General features: G+C 32.1%; 1 protein-coding gene across 1 annotated transcript in view; it reads left to right on the forward strand.

Moving 5' to 3' along the window:
• LOC134699528 (uncharacterized) overlaps positions 1 to 20,588 on the forward strand; it is an 86,878-nt gene that overhangs the window by 36,220 nt on the left and 30,070 nt on the right. Inside the window, exons 6-7 of the mRNA XM_063561124.1 lie at positions 1,039 to 1,128; positions 14,115 to 14,166. Of these exons, the coding sequence (XP_063417194.1) occupies positions 1,039 to 1,128; positions 14,115 to 14,166 (142 nt within the window). The remainder of the gene's footprint in view (positions 1 to 1,038; positions 1,129 to 14,114; positions 14,167 to 20,588) is intronic.

A 20,588-nucleotide genomic window follows, 5' to 3' on the forward strand; every position in this document is an offset into this window, starting at 1 on the left:
ATATGTCAGCCTTTTACTCATGTGTCATAGCAGTTGTCAATAAAGCACTTACTAGAATAATAATACCCTCATGATAAGTTAATGAGACAGGCAAAATCTAATGTAAACCAGGTGGTTGAATTATAATAAATATAACTTTATTATTTCAGTATGTTTGGTTTTAATGTATTAATTTACATACTACACTAATTAGGGCCCCGCCTAGTGATGGGTCACCCTATAGTGATCAGTCTGTCTGTCCATCCGTCTGTCAGTAACAAATTGTGTCCACTATATATCAAGCGAACCGTTATAATTTCATACTTTTTACTTGACATGTATATTAACAAACACCAGAGGGTGTGTCATTATGTATGTACAACTTTCTAGGTAAAGATCAAGGTCAAAAACTTTGGTTTCAGTTTACAACCCCATGTCCTATGGTCAAGATCGTGTTCGCTCTATATCTTGAGGACTGTTATGATTTCAAAGTTTTTACTTGACATGAATATTAAATTACACCAGAGAATGTGTCATAATGTATGTACAACTTTCTATGTCAAAGGTCAAGGTCAAAAACTTTGGTTTCAGTTAACAACTCCATGTCCTTTGGTCAAGATCGTGTTTGCTCTATATCTTGAGAACCGTTATGATTTCAAAGTTTATACTTGACATGTAAATTAACCAACACCAGAGGATATGTCATAATGTATGTACAACTTCCTTGGTTAAAAGTCAAGGCTAAAAACTTTGGTTTCAGTTGACAACTCCATGTCCTATGGTAAAGATACAAATTTTTTACCACACATTATTTACAGCTGAACCCACAGAGATTGCTCCCATCTCAATGATGTCTAGTTTATTCATGTTCTTAAACAGTAAAATCTCAATTATTTGTTCATGTATCTCTTTATTATGTCACTTCATATTTGTTGTTTGTTTAGGTTGACTGGTTTTATGTCAAGTATTGTATAGGTAAAATTAGTACAATAATTGACTATTATTTAAAGAAGATGTATATTTGTATGATTGATAAAAGAGTTTTTGATTGTATTTCAGGGTAAAACTCCTTATGATATAGTAACAATAAAAAGCTCTGATTCTGAAGAGAAAAAAAGGAAGAAGAAAGAAGTGATGGACTTCCTAAAGGTAAATATTCTATCTTAGTTAATAAGAGATATTTACAAATATGTTGACAGATTGTTAGAGACACAACAGACTTAGTATGATGAAATCATAATCTTTCAGTCAGTTTAATTGAAGTCTGGAGCTGGCATGTCAGTTAACTGCTAGTAGTCTGTTGTTATTTATGTATTATTGTCATTTTGTTTATTTTTTTTGGTTACATCTTCTGACATCAGACTCGGACTTCTCTTGAACTGAATTTTAATGTGCGTATTGTTATGCGTTTACTTTTCTACATTGGTTAGAGGTATAGGGGGAGGGTTGAGATCTCACAGACATGTTTAACCCCGCCGCATTTTTGCGCCTGTCCCAAGTCAGGAGCCTCTGGCCTTTGTTAGTCTTGTATTATTTTAATTTTAGTTTCTTTTGTACAATTTGGAAATTAGTATGGCGTTCATTATCACTGAACTAGTATATATTTGTTTAGGGGCCAGCTGAAGGACGCCTCGGGGTGCGGGAATTTCTCGCTACATTGAAGACCTGTTGGTTACCTTCTGCTGTTGTTTTTGTCGAGCCTGCAACTTTTGTTGCAGAAAGCTCGACATAGGGATAGTGATCCAGCGGCGGCGGCGGCGGCTACGGCGGCGGCGTTAGCTTACTTCTTAAAAGCTTTATATTTTAGAAGGTAGAAGACCTAGATGCTTCATACTTTGTATATATATGCCTCATGTTACAAACTTTCTGTCACTCACATGTCCAATGTCCTTGACCTCATTTTCATGGTTCAGTGACTACTTAAAAAAAAGTTAAGATTTTTTGTAATGTTAAATTCTCTCTTATTATAAGTAATTGGATAACTATATTTGGTATGTGCGTACCTTGCAAGGTCCTCATGCCCGTCAGACAGTTTTCACTTGACCTCGACCTCATTTCATGGATCAGTGAACAAGGTTAAGTTTTGGTGGTCAAGTCCATATCTCAGATACTATAAGCAATAGGTCTAGTTTATTCGGTGTATGGAAGGACTGTAAGGTGTACATGTCCAACTGGCAGGTGTCATCTGACATTGACCTCATTTTCATGGTTCAGTGGTTATAGTTAAGTTTTTGTGTTTTGGTCTGTTTTTCTTATACTATATGCAATAGGTCTACTATATTTGGTGTATGGAATGATTGTAAGGTGTACATGTCTAGCTGACAGGTGTCATCTGACCTTGACCTCATTTTCATGGTTCAGTGGTCAAAGTTAAGTTTTTGAGTTTTGATCTATTTTTCTAATACTTTATGCATTAGGTCAACTATATTTGGTGTATGGAAATATTTTATGATCTATATAGATATAGGAAGATGTGGTGTGAGTGCCAATGAGAATATATGTCTGTTACGCAGGTTTTATTTGACCTTGACTTCATTTTCACGATCCATTACTAAGTGTTAAGTGTTTGTGTTTTGGTCTGTTTTTCCTAATTTATTAGCAATAAGTCAACTATATTTATCGTATTGAAGAATTGTTAACTGTACATGTCTGCCTGGCATGGTTCATCTGACCTTGACCTCATTTTCATGGTTTATTGATCAATGTTTTTTTTTCTTGATTAATGTTGAGTTTATGTGACAGTTGTAATAAAGCTTTATATTTAGGTCTATCAACATAATATCAATGAGTAGTAAAGAAGGCGAGACATTTCAGCGTGTGCACTCTTGTTTTATTTGGTCGGGTTGTTGTCTCTTTGACACATTCCCCATTTCCATTCTCAATTTTATTGGTACATTGAAGTTACAATAAAACGGTTGCCTGTTATTTTCAATGTCATTGTAGTATTTGTGGTCAGTTAACAATGTACCCGGTAAGTTGACAATTCCAAGCTTGTTGCCTAATATAGATGTTGGCATATGCGAAAGACAAATGTTTGAAATCAGTGTCTCATCTGTTGGATGTCTCTTATTTTTTGTGTCATCAGCTTGCTATCTCCTATGTATATACATCACATCATCTCCTTTTATGTATACATAATGTGTATCTCTGTGCGGAAAAGTTGATTTACATGTTTATGCAAATATGTAATAATCATATACTAAAACAAAATGCACATCTTAACAAAATGTTTAGTATACTGTCAACCTGTGTATAGATTTGAAAGCTTTCAGTATGTAGCGGGAAGACAAAGCCACCTACATAGATAAAACCTCTATGAAATTAGTAAACTCAGTGACGTTAACTTTCTTGCACAACCTTTTTAAATTACATACAAAAACAAATAAATCACATCATCATTAAATAAGCATTGTGCTGTAAATTTTACTCATGTGTGATATGGCATAGAAGGAAAAACAATTACAGTGGGGATTAAACATGTGGTAAAGATGTCAGACCGCCAATCCATTAATGTAAAGTTCTACTGTGAAAGTACTTTTATTCATGGGGAACCAATTTTCATGGTTTAAGTGTCCAACGAAATAAAACAATTGTTGTCCAAATCAAGACAATGAAAGATCCCCATGTAGGTTTGACTACTAATATGATCTAGAGAATATATTGAATATCGCCAAATCTGAGAATACTATAATGATCTATAATAGTAGTCACTGGGCAAACACACTATGAACTACAACTGCAGGCAGGAGTATTCCCATTTAATCTTTAAAAACCTAAACTGTACAAATTTTGATCTTTTAATTCTCATAAAAAAATATTTTTGATTGATGAAAGTCAGATTTCCAGTATTAATATGCTATGATAAAGTGTTCATTTTATATCTCATAATTCTGGTACATATATATGGGAAATAATAATTTTATGCTGGGCTTGCTTTTGATTTAAGAATTATTTTACAATTCAAGATACATTTATAGAGGGTATCACCAGCCCAGTAGCCAGTACTTCGGTACTGGCAAGAACATACGGATTTTTTTGTGTTATCTAAATTTGCTGTTACAAAATATTAGAAATTATTATAAATTAAGGAATGTATCTACCTCATGCAAAGCTCTGATTCCTTTCACGAATTTGACTATACTTTTTGGACCTTTAGGATTATAGCTCTTCATCTTTTATATAAGCTTTGGATTTCAAATATTTTGGCCACGAGCATCACTGAAGAGACATGTTTTGTCGAAATGCGCATCTGGTGCAACAAAATTGATACGGTTGATTTGATTACTACCACCGGGTCGATGCTTCTGCTGGTGGACTATTAGTCCCCGAGGGTATCACCAGCCCAGTAGCCAGTACTTCGGTACTGGCAAGAACATACAGATTTTTTTGTGTTATCTAAATTTGCTGTTACAAAATATTAGAAATTATTATAAATTAAGGGATGTATCTCCCTCATGCAAAGCTCTGATTCCTTTCACGAATTTGACTATACTTTTTGGACCTTTAGGATTATAGCTCTTCATTTTTTATATAAGCTTTGGATTTCAAATATTTTGGCCACGAGCATCACTGAAGAGACATGTTTTGTCGAAATGCGCATCTGGTGCAACAAAATTGATACCGTTGATTTGATTACTACCACTGGGTCGATGCTTCTGCTGGTGGACTATTAGTCCCCGAGGGTATCACCAGCCCAGTAGCCAGTACTTCGGTACTGGCAAGAACATACGGATTTTTTTGTGTTATCTAAATTTGCTGTTACAAAATATTAGAAATTATTATAAATTAAGGAATGTATCTCCCTTATGCAAAGCTCTGATTCCTTTCACGAATTTGACTATACTTTTTGGACCTTTAGGATTATAGCTCTTCATCTTTTATATAAGCTTTGGATTTCAAATATTTTGGCCACGAGCATCACTGAAGAGACATGTTTTGTCGAAATGCGCATCTGGTGCATCAAAATTGATACCGTTGATTTGATTATAGCATTTGTTTATGTAACTGTTTTCCTTTTGTGACATGTTTATGGCCTAATTAACACCTTTGATGGTCTATAACCTTTTGATCACTCTATCTTGGGCTAATGAGTGATCACTACGATTTACACTGTCAATGTTTACTTTGCAATTTCCTTCAATCTAGACAATTTGTAACCTTCGTTTCAAATTACTTTAATTTTTCAATTTTATTATTATAAGACAACTAAAATCCACAAATTAAGAAACCCATGAACATGTAAATGTTGCTGAAACATGAGAAACATGTCCAATATCACTACACAGAGATTTTTTCTTTACACATGACTTTTGAGTTCCTCATTTCGAGGCGCATTAGGGATGTTGTCCCATATTGAAATCCATAGTTCTGATTTTTCCAAATATTTTTATGTGATCTTCATCGGTATGACATTCTGAATAAATCTGTGTATTTTTGTCCATTTCTGAAAAAAAATAAAGTTGTTTCAGCACTATAAGGCAATGACACTTTTATCGCCAGATTTATTTATTTTGAATACAAAGTGTATGCATAATTAATTTCTTCCAGTATACCTTCACTAGTCAAAAGAAGGACAAAACATCTGAAGGTAAACCTTAAATTACAATACACAGACCCTGTTAAAGCATTCAATAAAATTTTCTGGTGCCTTAAAGTGCATTTTGTCAGAGAAATTATGCAAAAATGAAGATTTCATAAAAAAAACACCAAAATACTTAACTATTCTTGCCAGTGGAAACCTGGTATTTTATACTGGCCCAAGATCACAATTAATGACCCCGCTTTTCGTTGTTCACGAATATAGTTCCCTTTAATTATAGTGTATTTTTTCTTTATTTTTTTTCTTTCCCTTTCTCATACATTTCTTAGCTTTTCTAGGGTGGAAATGAAAGAAGAGAGCTGAAATAAACTTTTAGATGTTTTATTTTAACTGATTTTGATCAGGAAAGGGTGATAAGGCCAGGTGCAAAAAGGTGATATTTACACTTTTCGGAACATCTGTCACCAAGAGCCAATGCACGTCGAGTTTAAGTTGTTGTAACAATTTTATGTAGTAACTGGTCCAAATAGTAATAATGATGCCAAATCAATTTACAAATAAATAAAGTCCAAATGTTCCAATTAATAAAGTCACTAATTTCACTAATTTACAGATAAAGTTAAGTCCAAAATGTTCGTAATATTCCAAGTTGATGTTGTCTGGCTTGAATAGTTACAGTTGTGTTGAGCTGTCTTTTAAGTACGGGTTTCTCCTGAGTAGCTGAGTCTGATTGGCTTTTGAAGCACTTCTATCTGGATCACACCGACGAGACTTCACTGGTGACTCATACCTGCCATTTTTTGAAAGTGCCCATAGGGGATTTATTGCGCGACAACAATTTCAAAGGTTACAATTCTTTGCAACGACTATTTAGCGCGTGCTGTTTTGTGGTCTAGAAAAAGTGTCATATTTGTAAGATGAGCTTACATGCCTTTTTCTTAAGTTTATTTGCAGGATTCTAGTTATTATATCAGCAGATAACATGTAGCTGTAAGACCAGGAATTATTTTCATTTGTAAGGATACTAAACTAGTTGTTGACTTTTCCAATTTAAAATTGTACACAAAGAAGGACCTTTATCAGGTTGGGAACATGTTGTCCATGTGAAAAATAAAGAATAGTACATTATACTTTAAATGATTTGGTATTTTAATTGAATATGATAAATAAAATTATTTTACAGCAAGTGTAATAAATTATTGAATAAAATACTATTTATTATCCTTATGGTAGTACTGCATCATTGAAGTTTGTCGATCAGCCATGCTTTTAATTCTTATTCTGTGTAAGAACCTCCTTGCAGGTGAAAAATCATTTGCTATGTTCACAATTTTAAACTTTGAAACTTTGAAACTTTTTATTTCACTAAAGGCCTCACATGAGGCATAATAGTACAATAAATTTAGCAAACAACAAATTTAACAAACAATAGTAATGCATGAACTAACATATATACATATAAAGTAGGTGTATGCAGATGAAAGAGTAATATCCATATATTATCATTTAAATACAGACATAACAATTTTGCAAAATGTTGCCAACCCAACAAGTACATACTTATCTTGACTATTCATTAAATTTGACAGGCTTACAGTATTTTTGTTTTTATATATATGATCAGGTATAAACTTGAGTCTTTCTTGAATAAAAAAGTTACAATTAAATATATAATGAAATTCATCACCTAGTTCTTGCTTATTACAAAGATCACAAATTCTTTCAGCTCTATTGATACTAAAAAATCTACCCTCTTCAATTGGCAATTTATGGCTACCGCATCTAAATTTAATAAGATTATACTTCAAGTCAGGTGGAATTACAGTGAGGTAATTCTCAAATTTAAAATCAGATTTATAAATACGATAATTTATACACTTCGGTGAGTCATATACTTGTAATTTCCAACCTTCTACAAATTTTTCATGAAGAACTTGCTTTACATTTTTAGACAGGCTTATGTTGTACTGTTATACCACTGTCCCAGGTTAGGGGGAGAGTTGGGATCCCGCTAACATGTTTAACCCTGCCACATTATTTATGTATGTGCCTGTCCCAAGTCAGGAGCCTGTAATTCAGTGGTTGTCGTTTGTGAATGTGTTACATATTTGTTTTTCGTTCATTTTTTTTTACAAAAATAAGGCTGTTAGTTTTCTCGTTTGAATTGTTTTACATTGTCTTAGCGGGGCCTTTTATAGCTGACTATGCGGTATGGGCTTTGCTCATTGTTGAAGACCGTACGGTGACCTATAGTTGTTAATGTTTGTGTCATTTTGGTCTTCATCACTGACTACATCATGACTACATTGTGACTGCTTCGTGACTTCAATGATTTCAAAAAGTTGACTGTACAATTTATAGCACATCTAGTAAGAGCTCAAATTATGACGAGTATTACTAACTATAAATTTATGTAATTTGAGTAATCACAATTTACTACAAAACTGTCAAAGGTAAAAATAAGAATACATGTAGTGTCAATTTAATTAAGCCAATTAAAAGAGAAGTTAATTATATTAACTTTGCCTTGAGTAATTAGTGACATGCTGACAAAACAAAAATAACCTGACATTATAATTTTACAATTTTCTTTTTAATAAAATCAAAATAAAATGTTTTCCAAAAATGACATAAAAAACTTTAAATACAAAAACTATACCCTATAACACATCTCTTGACTTGCCTTTAGGGGTATGGATGTGTATTGGCCAAATGTGTATGATGTAAACATGCAATTTTTCTGAAAATTGCATATATTTTTGGACTTGTACTGTACATGTACAACATGTGTACATTACACACACAAACAATTAGACAAAAAAAATAGGCATTTTTTTTTTAATGCGACAAAACGTTATAAACATGATAAAGAAATGATAGAGGAATTAATTGTGGTCTCGGGGCCTACTGTAGAAACCACTATAAACTACGGTAAAAGTCATTTGCATCATATAATTAGAGTGCAATGAAGTGCAAATTTTCAAAACTTGTTCTTTCACATAATTATATTTGAGAAAAAAATGTTTTTACATGTATTTCAGTGAAAATCTTTTATCAGTGAGAAATCGACATGATATTTTTAAAGGAAACATTGTGACATCACACGTAATATGGCGTCATTAAATAACGACATATCAAAATAATGCTAATTATAGTTTGCAGTGTTACATGAGGAACAGTTGCCACAAGGTGTAACATACAAATATGGAGTCGAAAAGATCAGTAACCAAGCATTTTCAGTTAATATCAAGACCATAGCAACAGTTTTCATATCAGTATATTTTAAGCATAACGACTGTAATTTCAAGTGCATAAATACCATAAATAAACAATTTAGAGCTTGCCAAATAAAACAAAATACTTACCAGTTATTACTTTTTAAAACCTCTAGTTAGCCATCACAGGTTTAAAAATAATGATATGTCTGGAACTGAAATAAGACAAAAAATTTACTCAGGCTGTGTTATAATAATACGACGTATACTGGTATTGGCGTCGTCATCATGTTGTCGTCCGAGTACTTTTAGTTTTGGCACTCTAACTTTAGTAGAAGTGAATAGAAATCTATGAAATTTTAACACAAGGTTAATGACCACAACAGTAAGGTTGGGATTGATTTTGGGAGTTTTGGTCCCAACATTTTAGGAATAAGGGGCCAAAAAGGGCCCAAATAAGCATTTTCTTGGTTTTCGCACTATAACTTTAGTTTTAAGTAAATAGAAATCTGAGAAATTTTGACACAAGGTTTATGACCACAAAAGAAAGGTTGGGATCGATTTAGGGAGTTTTGGTTCCAACAGTTAAGGAATTAGGGGCCAAAAAAGGGCCCAAATAAGCATTATTCTTGGTTTTCGCACAATAACTTTAGTATTTATAAGTGAATAGAAATCAATCAAATTTAAACACAAGGTTTATGACCACAAAAGGAAGGTTCGGATTGATTTTGGGAGTTGAGGTTCTAACAGTTTAGGAATTAGGGGCCCAAATAAGCATTATTCTTGGAAAATCTATGAAATAAGTGAATAGAAATCTATGAAATTTAAACACAAGGTTTATGACCATTAAAGGAAGGTTGGGTTTGATTTTGGGAGTTTTGTCCCAACAGTTTAGGAATAAGGGGCCCAAAGGGTCCACAATTGAACTTTGTTTGATTTCATCAAAAATTGAATAATTGGGGTTCTTTACTATGCCAAATCTAACTGTGTATGTATATTCTTAATTTTTGGTCCTGTTTTCAAATTGGTCTACATTAAGGTCCAAAGGGTCCAAAATTAAACTGTTTGATTTTAACAAACATTGAATTCTTGGGGTTCTTTCATATGCTGAATCTAAAAATGTACTTAGATATTTGATTATAGGCCCAGTTTTCAAGTTGGTCCAAATCAGGTTCCAAAATTAAACTTTGTTTGATTTCATCAAAAATTGAATAATTGGGGTTCTTTGATATGCCAAATCTAGCTGCGTATGTAGATTCTTAATTTTTGGTCCCGTTTTCAAATTGGTCTACATTAAAGTCCAAAGGGTCCAAAATTAAACTAAGTTTGATTTTTACAAAAATTGAATCCTTGGGGTTCTTTGATATGGTGAATCTAAAAATGTACTTAGCTTATTTATTATTAGCCAAGTTTTCAAGTTAGTCCAAATCGGGGTCCAAAATTAAACTTTGTTTGATTTCATCAAAAATTGAATAATTGGGGTTCTTTGATAAGCCAAATCTAACTGTGTATGTAGATTCTTAATTTTTGGTCCCGTTTTCAAATTGGTCTACATTAAAGTCCAAAGGGTCCAAAATTAAACTAAGTTTGATTTTAACAAAAATTGAATTCTTGGGGTTCATTGATATGCTGAATCTAAACATGTACTTAGATTTTTGATTATGGGCCCAGTTTTCAAGTTGGTTCAAATCAGGATCCAAAATTATTATATTAAGTATTGTGCAATAGCAATAAATTTTCAATTGCACAGTATTCAGCAATAGCAAGAAATCTTCAATTGCACCGTATTGTGTAATAGCAAGAAATTTTCATTGCACAGTATTGCGCAATAGCAAGACATCTTCAATTGCACAGTATTGTGCAATAGCAAATATTTGCAATTGCACAGTATTGTGCAATAGCAAGAAATATCTAATTGTACAATATTGTGCGATAGCAAGAAATTTTCAATTGGAGTTATGTTTCTTTGTCCAGAATAGTAGTTGAATCAACTTAAATCATTGTTTTATACAATATACAATGTATATTCACTTTTACTACCAACTGATAAATTAAAAAAATCTTTCCCATACAGTGATAACAAGCACTTTATTTTACATTTTAATATTTTATGATGTATTTAAATGAGTAGTTATTGTTGCAAACTCCATTAGAAATTTGAATTGAGATCAGTTTTGGAAAAAGGGAAAGGGGGATGTGAAAAAAAGGGGGGGGTTAAATTTTTCTCATTTCAGATTTCATAAATAAAAAGAAAATTTCTTCAAACATTTCTTTGAGAGGATTAATATTCAACAGCATAGTGAATTGCTCAAAGGCAAAAAAAAATATTTTAAGTTCATTAGACCACATTCATTCTGTGTCAGAAACCTATGCTGTGTCAACTATTTAATCACAATCCAAATTTAGAGCTGAATTCAGCTTGAATGTTGTGTCCATACTTGCCCCAACAGTCATGGTTCAACCTCTGCGGTCGTATAAAGCTGCGCCCTGCGGAGCATCTGGTTTGGTTTAAATACATAATTGAGAGAGCAAAAATGAAATTCTTGAAAGATTTATCGCAAAGAAAGAAAAATGCTTCTTCCTTGTGGCTTATTAACCTTCATTTAAATCTTTTATATTAGAAGCTATAAGTGGTAGCTAACTAGCTTTATAGTTGAAAAGGTGCATCAATTTGTTTTCAAAAGGTTTGACCCTCCCCCTTTTTCACTGAGAAAAGACAATATCTTGTGATTTGCTAATGTGCATTATAAATAATAATTCATGAGTTTCTTGATACATGTACATGTTTGTCTGTTTATTAATTTGCATATGATATATACTGACCAGGGGTCAAATCATTGGATAAAAGCACATGCGATGATGTATCTCACTTTACTCATATGAAGTGTGTTATCTCCCTTGATTATCAGGTATTCCTGTAAACCGGAGTGATAATGTTTACTTACAGCTAAAACTTTTATGTTAGTTCATGCCTTTTTCAATTAATAAACAAATTCCTTCAGATCTCTCGGGGGTAAACAAAGTTAGAATTGTGCCTAAAAAAGTGTTCATCCCCGTGCCAGTAATGCATTTTAAAAGCGAAAATTTCATTGAGTATTTGCTGGTATTTTTCGATAATGTTTATCTAAAATCATCTGGGATATCTAGGTTAAAAAAAGTACTAAGGCCACACCAATTTAATTCCTTGTTCGACGGTTTATCCCACGTGGAAGTGCTCCGATTGATAACAGCGGAAATACCTGTACAGAACAAAACATTGGTTTCTTTCCCCCTTACTTATATTCCCTAACAAAATTGTTCGTTGTTAGAATAGAATAAAAGTACAAAAAACTTCAGAAGGATTTGCCTTCAACTGCAATTATATTGTATGCTGGCGAAACAAAACTATCCATAGCCACTGCAAGTTTATGCACCTGTCCTGATTGATGCAGTGGCCTGTCGTTCAGCAGTTCTCGTTTGTTGATGTGGGTCATTGGTATTTTCCCGTTTCAACTGGATATATATAAATTAGATAGTTGGTTTTCCTGTTCGAATTGTGTACACTTATAATTTTGGTGTCCCTTATAGCTTGCTGTTTGGTCTGGATCAAAGCCCTGTGCAAAAAGTCGTACTTTGACCTGTGTTGGTTATACATGTAATCAGGTTGGGAACAACCCTCCCTCAGACAAGGGGTCATTTTACTGTTGTAGAAAAGGAAAAACAAATACAAAGGATGTGTATAGTGGTACTATACAAAACCTTTGAAAACTAAGAATTTTTTACTCGAAAAAAAGAGAAATACATCATATTTTAAACAACTTTTCTAAAAGAGGGGTCCACTTATTTTGAATAATATGAAAATTGTGTTAAAGTAAATGTGTTAACATGGTTTGAGTCCAGAAATATTACAAAATTATTATTGGACATGTTTTAACCATTCAATACAAGATAGATATATAGTTCTTTGGGAAAATATGAGCCCTTTTGTACTAAAAAGTGTTTTTTACAAAGAAATATATAATAACTTATATTGACCCCTCATAAAAGGGATATTTATAACATAAAGGGGTTGTTCCCAACCTGATTATGACTTAGATGGAGAATTGTCTCATTGTCAGTCACAAAAAAAAAATATAATTGCTCGCCTTTACTTTTCAAGCTTCGCCTCAAAAATTTGGAAATTAAATATATTTTTATTAAAATTTTCAAATCGCTCGCTCGCCCAATTTTTGGAGTCCAAAAATCTGTAGAACAAGCAATTAAATTGGGGTGGCCTAACCATCATTTTCACAATTTTCTCTGGTGTACAAGGTGAAATCAACCGTAGATCACTCTGAAAACTTCTGACAATCTTCTTGTAATTTGGGTCAATATCTTTAATTGTTTTTACATAGGCGGTAATGGTAACGTTTTTTCCTGTAGTTCAGTCCATATCGTAAACTTGGATATGTATGATAGCTCGTTTCGAAGCTGTGACATTTTCACATGTGTGGTAAATTTTCGGGGTACGAAGTGAGATTACTTTTTCCGTAAATTAGCAAACCCCGAACATCCTTTTGTGATGCGGCTCCTTGTGGTAAAATATCCCCTTTTTAACACAATAAGTTCTTTGAAAATTTAATACTTTAAACACATTTAATAGCTCCATAGTTTTTACACATTTATTCTATGTTCCTCTACTTTCCTAATCACCACAAATGGTTAAGTTTAAAACATGTCCAATATCACTACACAGATATTTTTTCTTTACACGTGACTTTTGAGTTCCTCATTTCGAGGCGCATTAGGGATGTTGTCCCATATTGAAATCCATAGTTCTAATTTTTCCAGATATTTTTATGTGATCTTCATCGGTATGACATTCTGAATAAATTTGTGTATTTTTGTCCATTTCTGAAAAAAAAATTAAGTTGTTTCAGCACTATAAGGCAATGACACTTTTATCGCTATATTTATTTATTTTGAATACAATGTGTATGCATAATTAGTTTCTTCTCGTATACCTTCAATAGTCAAAAGAAGGACAAAAAATCTGAAGGTAACCTTAAATTACAATTTGTATATACAAAATGTAAACAGCCATGCATCACCCTCACTGCTGGTGATCTGATGGATAAATCTGTTGTAAAGTTGTCATTGGTTCAGATGTAAATATATATATTGGCAATCTATAATTTTATTTGTGTAATTGAATTATTCTCTGTACTGATTAATCCACACTCCCATAGATTTGTATGTCATATGCTGCAATTTATAGGCACTTATATATATATATACATATATTATATTATTTAAAACATTTGTATTATATATTATTTTTGGGGGATTAAACACTAGGAATTTAATAGTTCAACAAGTGAGTGATCAATATTACCTACAGTTCATTTTAACTCATTTTTCAGTCTGTCATATCAGAGAAATCTTCAGAAGTCACCTCTGGATTAGAGAAAGAAGGTATTTTTTAACTATATTTCATCAGTTTTAACACATTATATTATGCCGCCACTCTAGGAATTGCAGAATAACGAAAGTTTCCTTACTTTTTTTTCAATTCTTTGATAATATCGGAAATGTTTATTACGTCGTAACTACAATCCCCTTTCCTTTTGATGAATGTGACCTACCTGTTTCCCTATACTATCGTATTATTATTTGTCTGATTGTCTTTTTCATTTTTAGCACTGGCGTTATCAATTTATTTTTGATTTATGAGTTTGACTGTTCCTCTTTAAGCAACATGTCTCATATAGTTGATGTATGGAATGATTAAAGGTGTAAATGTCCAACTGGCAGATGTTATCTGACTTCAGCGTCATGTTCATGGTTCATTGGATATAGTTAAATGCTTGTGTTTGGTATGTTGTTTTGAAACTGTTTGCTCTAGGGCAACTATATTTGGTGTATGACAATATTTTACGATGTTCATGTCAGTTTGGTATGATTTATTTGAGCTTGACATCATTTTTATGCTTGTTTTCAAAATTTCAATAGGGAACAAACTTAATATAATTGTATCAATAACCAATTTTTTTTTAGACGTTTCGGCCATTGGCCTTCTTCAGTTCTTTATTTTTCCTCACAACTACATGGCTGACATTACATTTGTGTTTTCTTTTTCATTTTCAACTCATTTTTATGGTTTATTGCTCAATCTTGAATTTTTGTTTTTGGTCTGACTATCTAATACTTTTAGCAATAGGTCAACAATATTGGGTGTATGGAATGTTTGTAAGGTACATATGTCTGTCTGGTAATTATCATCTGACCATGACCTCATTTTCATGAATCATTGGTCATTGTTTAGTTTTCCTGATATTAAATTTCGTTAATAACAAAATGTTGCTATCCGGAATCTAAACACGTTGTATTTAGCTTACCCAAACAGCTGGATATAGTTTTTCCTCTTTAATTTGGTTGGTTTTCTCTATTACCACTTTTCATTAATTGGACAATAAAGCATTTGCCAAAACTATTGGAAATTTCCAAGAGCTCATTATTAAATAGTGTCTCCAAACTTTGAAGTAAAATAGTTTGACCTTATTTAAACATTTCATACAAAATCAAATCAAAACTTGGTGTTTTTTTATTTTTTTTAATGAATAAATCGCTTTACAGATTTAATTTTCCGAAATCTTATTTATATCAGGGAATGTGAAGACTGTTTGATCATCTAATTTTTAGCTCACCTGGCCGAAGGGCCAAGTAAGCTTATGCCATCACTTGGCGTCCGTCGTCGTCCGTCTTCTGTCGTCGTCGTCGTAAACTATTTCAAAAATCTTCTCCTCTGAAACTACTAGGCCAAATACTTCCAAACTTTAACTGAATGTTCCTTAGGGTATCTAGTTTATAAATTGTATCCGAAGTTTTGATCTATCAACAAACATGGTCGCCATTGCTAAAAATAGAACATAGGGGTCAAATGCAGTTTTTGGCTTATATCTCAAAAACGAAAGTATTTAGAGCAAATCTGACATGGGGTAAAAATTTTCACTTGGTCAAGATCTATCAGCCCTAAATTTTCAGATGAATTAAACAACCCATTGTTGGTTTGCTACTACTTAATTGGTTATTTTAAGGAAATTTTGCAGTTTTTGGTCATTATCTTGAATATTGTTATAGATAAAGATAAACTGTAAACAGCAAAAATGATCAGCAAAGTAAGATCTACAAATAAGTTAATATGACCAAAATTGTCAATTGACCCCTTAAGGGGTAATTGTCCTTTAATGACAATTTTTCACAATTTGTTCATCATATTTGCTAACTTTAAAAAATCTTCTCCTCTAAAACTTCTCAACCAAATTCAACCAAACTTCAACCGAATGATCAGTAGGGTGTATAAAATAAAGTTTGTGTTTTATTTTCTATTTCGTCAAAAAACATGGCCGTCATGGCTAAAAATAGAACACAGGGTAAAATGCAGTTTTTTGCTTATATCTCAAAAACTCCAGCATTTAGAGCAAATAAGACATCAAGTTAAAGTATTTATTAGGTCAAGGTCTACCTGTCCTGAAATTTTCAGCCGAATTGGGTAACTGGTTTTGAATTGATGATTTTAAAGAAATTTTGCAGTTTTTGGTTATTATCTTGAATATTACTATAGATACAGATACACTGTTAATAGCAAAAATGTTCAGCAAAGTAAGATCTACAAATAAGTCAATTTGACCAAAATTGTCAATTGACCCCTTAAGGAGTTATTGCCCTTTAAAGACTTTTTTCACAATTTGTTCATCATGTTGACTTACTTTTAAAAATCTTCTCCTTTGAAACTGCTGTATCAATTTCAGTTAAACTTAGGCTAAATGAGTTTTAGAGTATCTAGTATAAATTTTATACTTTATTTCTTTGTATGTCAAGAAACATAGCTCCTATGGCTAAAATAGAACAGAGGAGAACATGATTTTTTTTTTTGCTTTTGAAGAAAATAGGACGATTCAAAGAACATTTAAATAAATTGAAAAGCCAAAATAATCATTGGTGAGAGATTTAACCAAAAAAATTAAGGTGAGGGATTCAGGCTCTTGAGAGCCTCTTGTTTTAAAAGAGTCTTTCTTTCAAAATGCATTTATATTTAAGGACCGATCATTCAAAACCTTGAAATAATCCAACCAGTTATTTCCAGATACGAATTGATCTGGTGACCTATTTGTGTTGAGATATCTCTTAGTAATGACCAATAAGAACTAGGATTATTTTCATATAAATTGTCAAGCTTTTCTATAATTGATTTTCTGTATTATCTGGCTTTTAATTTGATAGCTTTTCTGTTTAACTTTAACTGACTGAAGAAAGCACCCATAACTATTTGATCATTTCTATATTTATTACCGGTATATAACTTAACTTTGTCGTACAACTTTTACTTTTAATTTGTTATAGAAGAATCAAACCACCTGTTTTTATTTGGTAATTTGTAATTTTTTTTTTACTGTTAATGACATATCTTTTTGATTGTTATATCGGCTGCTTCACACATTTAATATTAAATTTAAAACATTTACCATTTGATCAGTATCATACTGATATTCTGTATTATTAAGTACAGTTATTTTGCTTTTAATATTCACTGTTGACAATGCAGTTTGATACAAGGTTGCAGAATCTTGGTTTCACATATAATAACTTGGAGGTTCAATTAGCATATTTTCATTATTTGGTGTTTTACAATTTACATTCATCATGAAAACAGTTTGACAATGATCCAACAAACCTGCCTTACAAATTGAGTACTTTTAAAAATAGTACATTTTTATACGACCGCAAATTTTGAAAAAAATTTCGTCATATATTGCTATCACGTTGGCGTCGTCGTCGTCGTCGTCGTTGTCGTCGTCGTCGTCGTCGTCCGAATACTTTTAGTTTTCGCACTCTAACTTTAGTAAAAGTGAATAGAAATCTATGAAATTTTAACACAAGGTTTATGACCACAAAAGGAAGGTTGGTATTGATTTTGGGAGTTTCGGTCCCAACAGTTTAGGAATTAGGGGCCAAAAAGGGACCAAATAAGCATTTTTCTTGGTTTTTCGCACCATAGCGTTAGTATAAGTAAATAGAAATCTATGAAATTTAAGCATAAGGTTTATGACTATAAAAGGAAGGTTGGTATTGATTTTGGGAGTTTTGTCCCAACAGTTAAGGAAAAAGGGGCCCAAAGGGTCCAAAATTAAACTTTGTTTGATTTCATCAAAATTAAATAATTGGGGTTCTTTAATATGCCGAATCTAACTGTGTATGTAGATTCTTAATTTTTGGTCCCGTTTTCAAATTGGTCTACATTAAGGTCCAAAGGGTCCAAAATTAAACTTAGTTTGATTTTAACAAAAATTGAAACCTTGGGGTTCTTTGATATGCTGAATCTAAAAATGTACTTATATTTTTGATTATTGGCCCAGTTTTCAAGTTGGCCCAAATCGAGGTCCAAAATTAAACATTGTTTGATTTCATCAAAAATTGAATAATTGGGGTTCTTTGATATGCCAAATCTAACTGTGTATGTAGATTCTTAATTTTTGGTCCAGTTTTAAAATTGGTCTAAATTAAAGTGCAAAGGGTCCAAAATTAAACTAAGTTTGATTTTAACAAAAATTAAATTCTTGGGCCTCTTTGATATGCTGAATCTAAACATGTACTTAGATTTTTGATTATGGGCCCAGTTTTCAAGTTGGTCCAAATCAGGATCTAAAATTATTATATTAAGTATTGTGCAATAGCAAGTCTTTTCAGTTGCACAGTATTGTGCAATGGCAAGAAATATCTAATTTCACAATATTGTGAAATAGCATTTTTTTTTAAAATTAAGAGTTATCTTTCTTTGTCCAGTATAGTAAGCAAGAAATATCTGCAAGAATTTTTTTTAATTGGAGTTATCTTTCTTTGTCCAGAATCAACTTAAATCTTTGTTATATACAATATACAATGTATATTCACTTTTTACTACCAACTGGTAAATTTAAGTAATCTTTACCATTCAGTGATAACAAGCAGTTTTTTTACATCTTAATATTTTATGATGTATTTAAATGAGTAGTAATTGTTGCAAACTCCATTAGAATATTTTAATTGAAATTAGTTTTGGAATAAGGGAAAGGGGGATGTGAATAAAAAATTGGGTTCAATTTTTCTCATTTGAAATTTCATAAATAAAAAGAAAATTTCTTCAAACATTTTTTTGAGAGGATTAATATTCAACAGCATAGTGAATTGCTCTAAGAGAAAACAAAAATTTTAAGTTCATTTGAATACATTCATTCTGTGTCAGAAACCTATGCTGTGTCAACTATTTAATCACAATCCAAATTTAGAGTGGAATCCAGCTTGAATGTTGTGTCCATACTTGCCCCAACCGTTCAGGGTTCAACCTCTGCGGTCGTATAAAGCTACGCCCTGCGGAGCATCTGGTTTAATATTGATTCATATGCAATAAAGCAATCAACTACACTGGTACCATTTGTTGTATGACATGTCAAATTGCCTGTCAAGTCAAGCATTTAAAAAATGGAGATTGGATTGAATATTAATATCATTTAAAATTTTACCTCGTGACAAGGTAGTTTTATCCAAACTGTATCTAACCGGGATATTTATATCAGGTGAGTAGGCATTTGACAAGGGAATATGGTAACCATCTTGGTCGTTTTGAAAAAAAAATTGCACCCTGATCCTGTTCGTGCATTTAATTCACCAGCAAATAAAATATGCCCCATACATGCAATATCATTTTCTACAAAATTAAAAATGTTTGCATCTAAAGTATTTGAGTAAATATATCCTTCTGAGGGATATATATTGACAGAAGTGCATTTTGTACGACAACTGTGAGAACAATCAATGTTTTTATAACCTTAAAAATGGACAACGAAAGACTGGTTATTTCTCATAATTAGCCCAAGTTTTTGGTAGGGTTCGTGTTGCTTAGTAAGTTTTCTATCATCAGTTGTGTATTGTGTATTTATTATTTTTCTGTTTGTCATTTTGTTGTTTAGCCATGGCGTTGTCAGTTTATCTTCAATGTATGAATTTGACTGTCCCTCTGGTATATTTTGCCCCTCTTAGATATTTATGCTTCAATCATGAAAAAGCAAGTCATAGCAACATCATTAACCTTTTATATGCATTGATGTGATGGTCTCATCGGAATCAAGTGCAGTTATAAACGGTTTGTTTATTTGTTAATACAAAATGATTTTGGAAAGACTCATGACGCGTTTTCTGTCAATGAAAACTTGGGATTCTAGGAACCATGCATTGTTACATTTGTCTTCATCGCTTATGATTATTTCGTTTGGGTTGTTTTGGGAGAAAATTTAGGTGGCGGACCACCAATAACTCCATCCAATTTAGAACGTCTTTGAAAGAAGGCCTACTCAGACAAAAAATAGTGCATTTTGATGTCATTGTTACTTAAACTAACCAACAAATTGGCAGAAATGAAACTTTTGGTGAAAGATAAATATATTTAGACCATTTTCAGCCAACATGTACATGTACTTGTCTACGAGTTTGCATTCAACATTGAGGATTAATGCACTCCATAGTATACAAATGTAAGATTTCCAGAAAAACCATAATGTGTTGATATTCAACCTGCATGTGCGTTTTCAATATATATACATCTGGAAAAAAGTTTTATAACACTTCCATAGACAACAATGTTAAATGACATAATTGTACAATGTGTATAATTAGGGTGTTATAGAATTCTTTTAATCCGTTTTATGTTTTAAAATTAAATTTTTGCTTCTAACCATCCTTTCAGGAAAAATTAAAACAAGAGAGACCCATCGTTAGAGCAGTACTGAAGAAGTTATACAAGCTTCGTCTTGTCTTCTTTTTTTGACATTTTATAAAAGTAAATTTTACAGCAATCTAAACAT

Source organism: Mytilus trossulus, unplaced genomic scaffold, assembly GCF_036588685.1.
Source record: "Mytilus trossulus isolate FHL-02 unplaced genomic scaffold, PNRI_Mtr1.1.1.hap1 h1tg000070l__unscaffolded, whole genome shotgun sequence".
In the NCBI taxonomy this organism is placed as follows: domain Eukaryota; kingdom Metazoa; phylum Mollusca; class Bivalvia; order Mytilida; family Mytilidae; genus Mytilus; species Mytilus trossulus.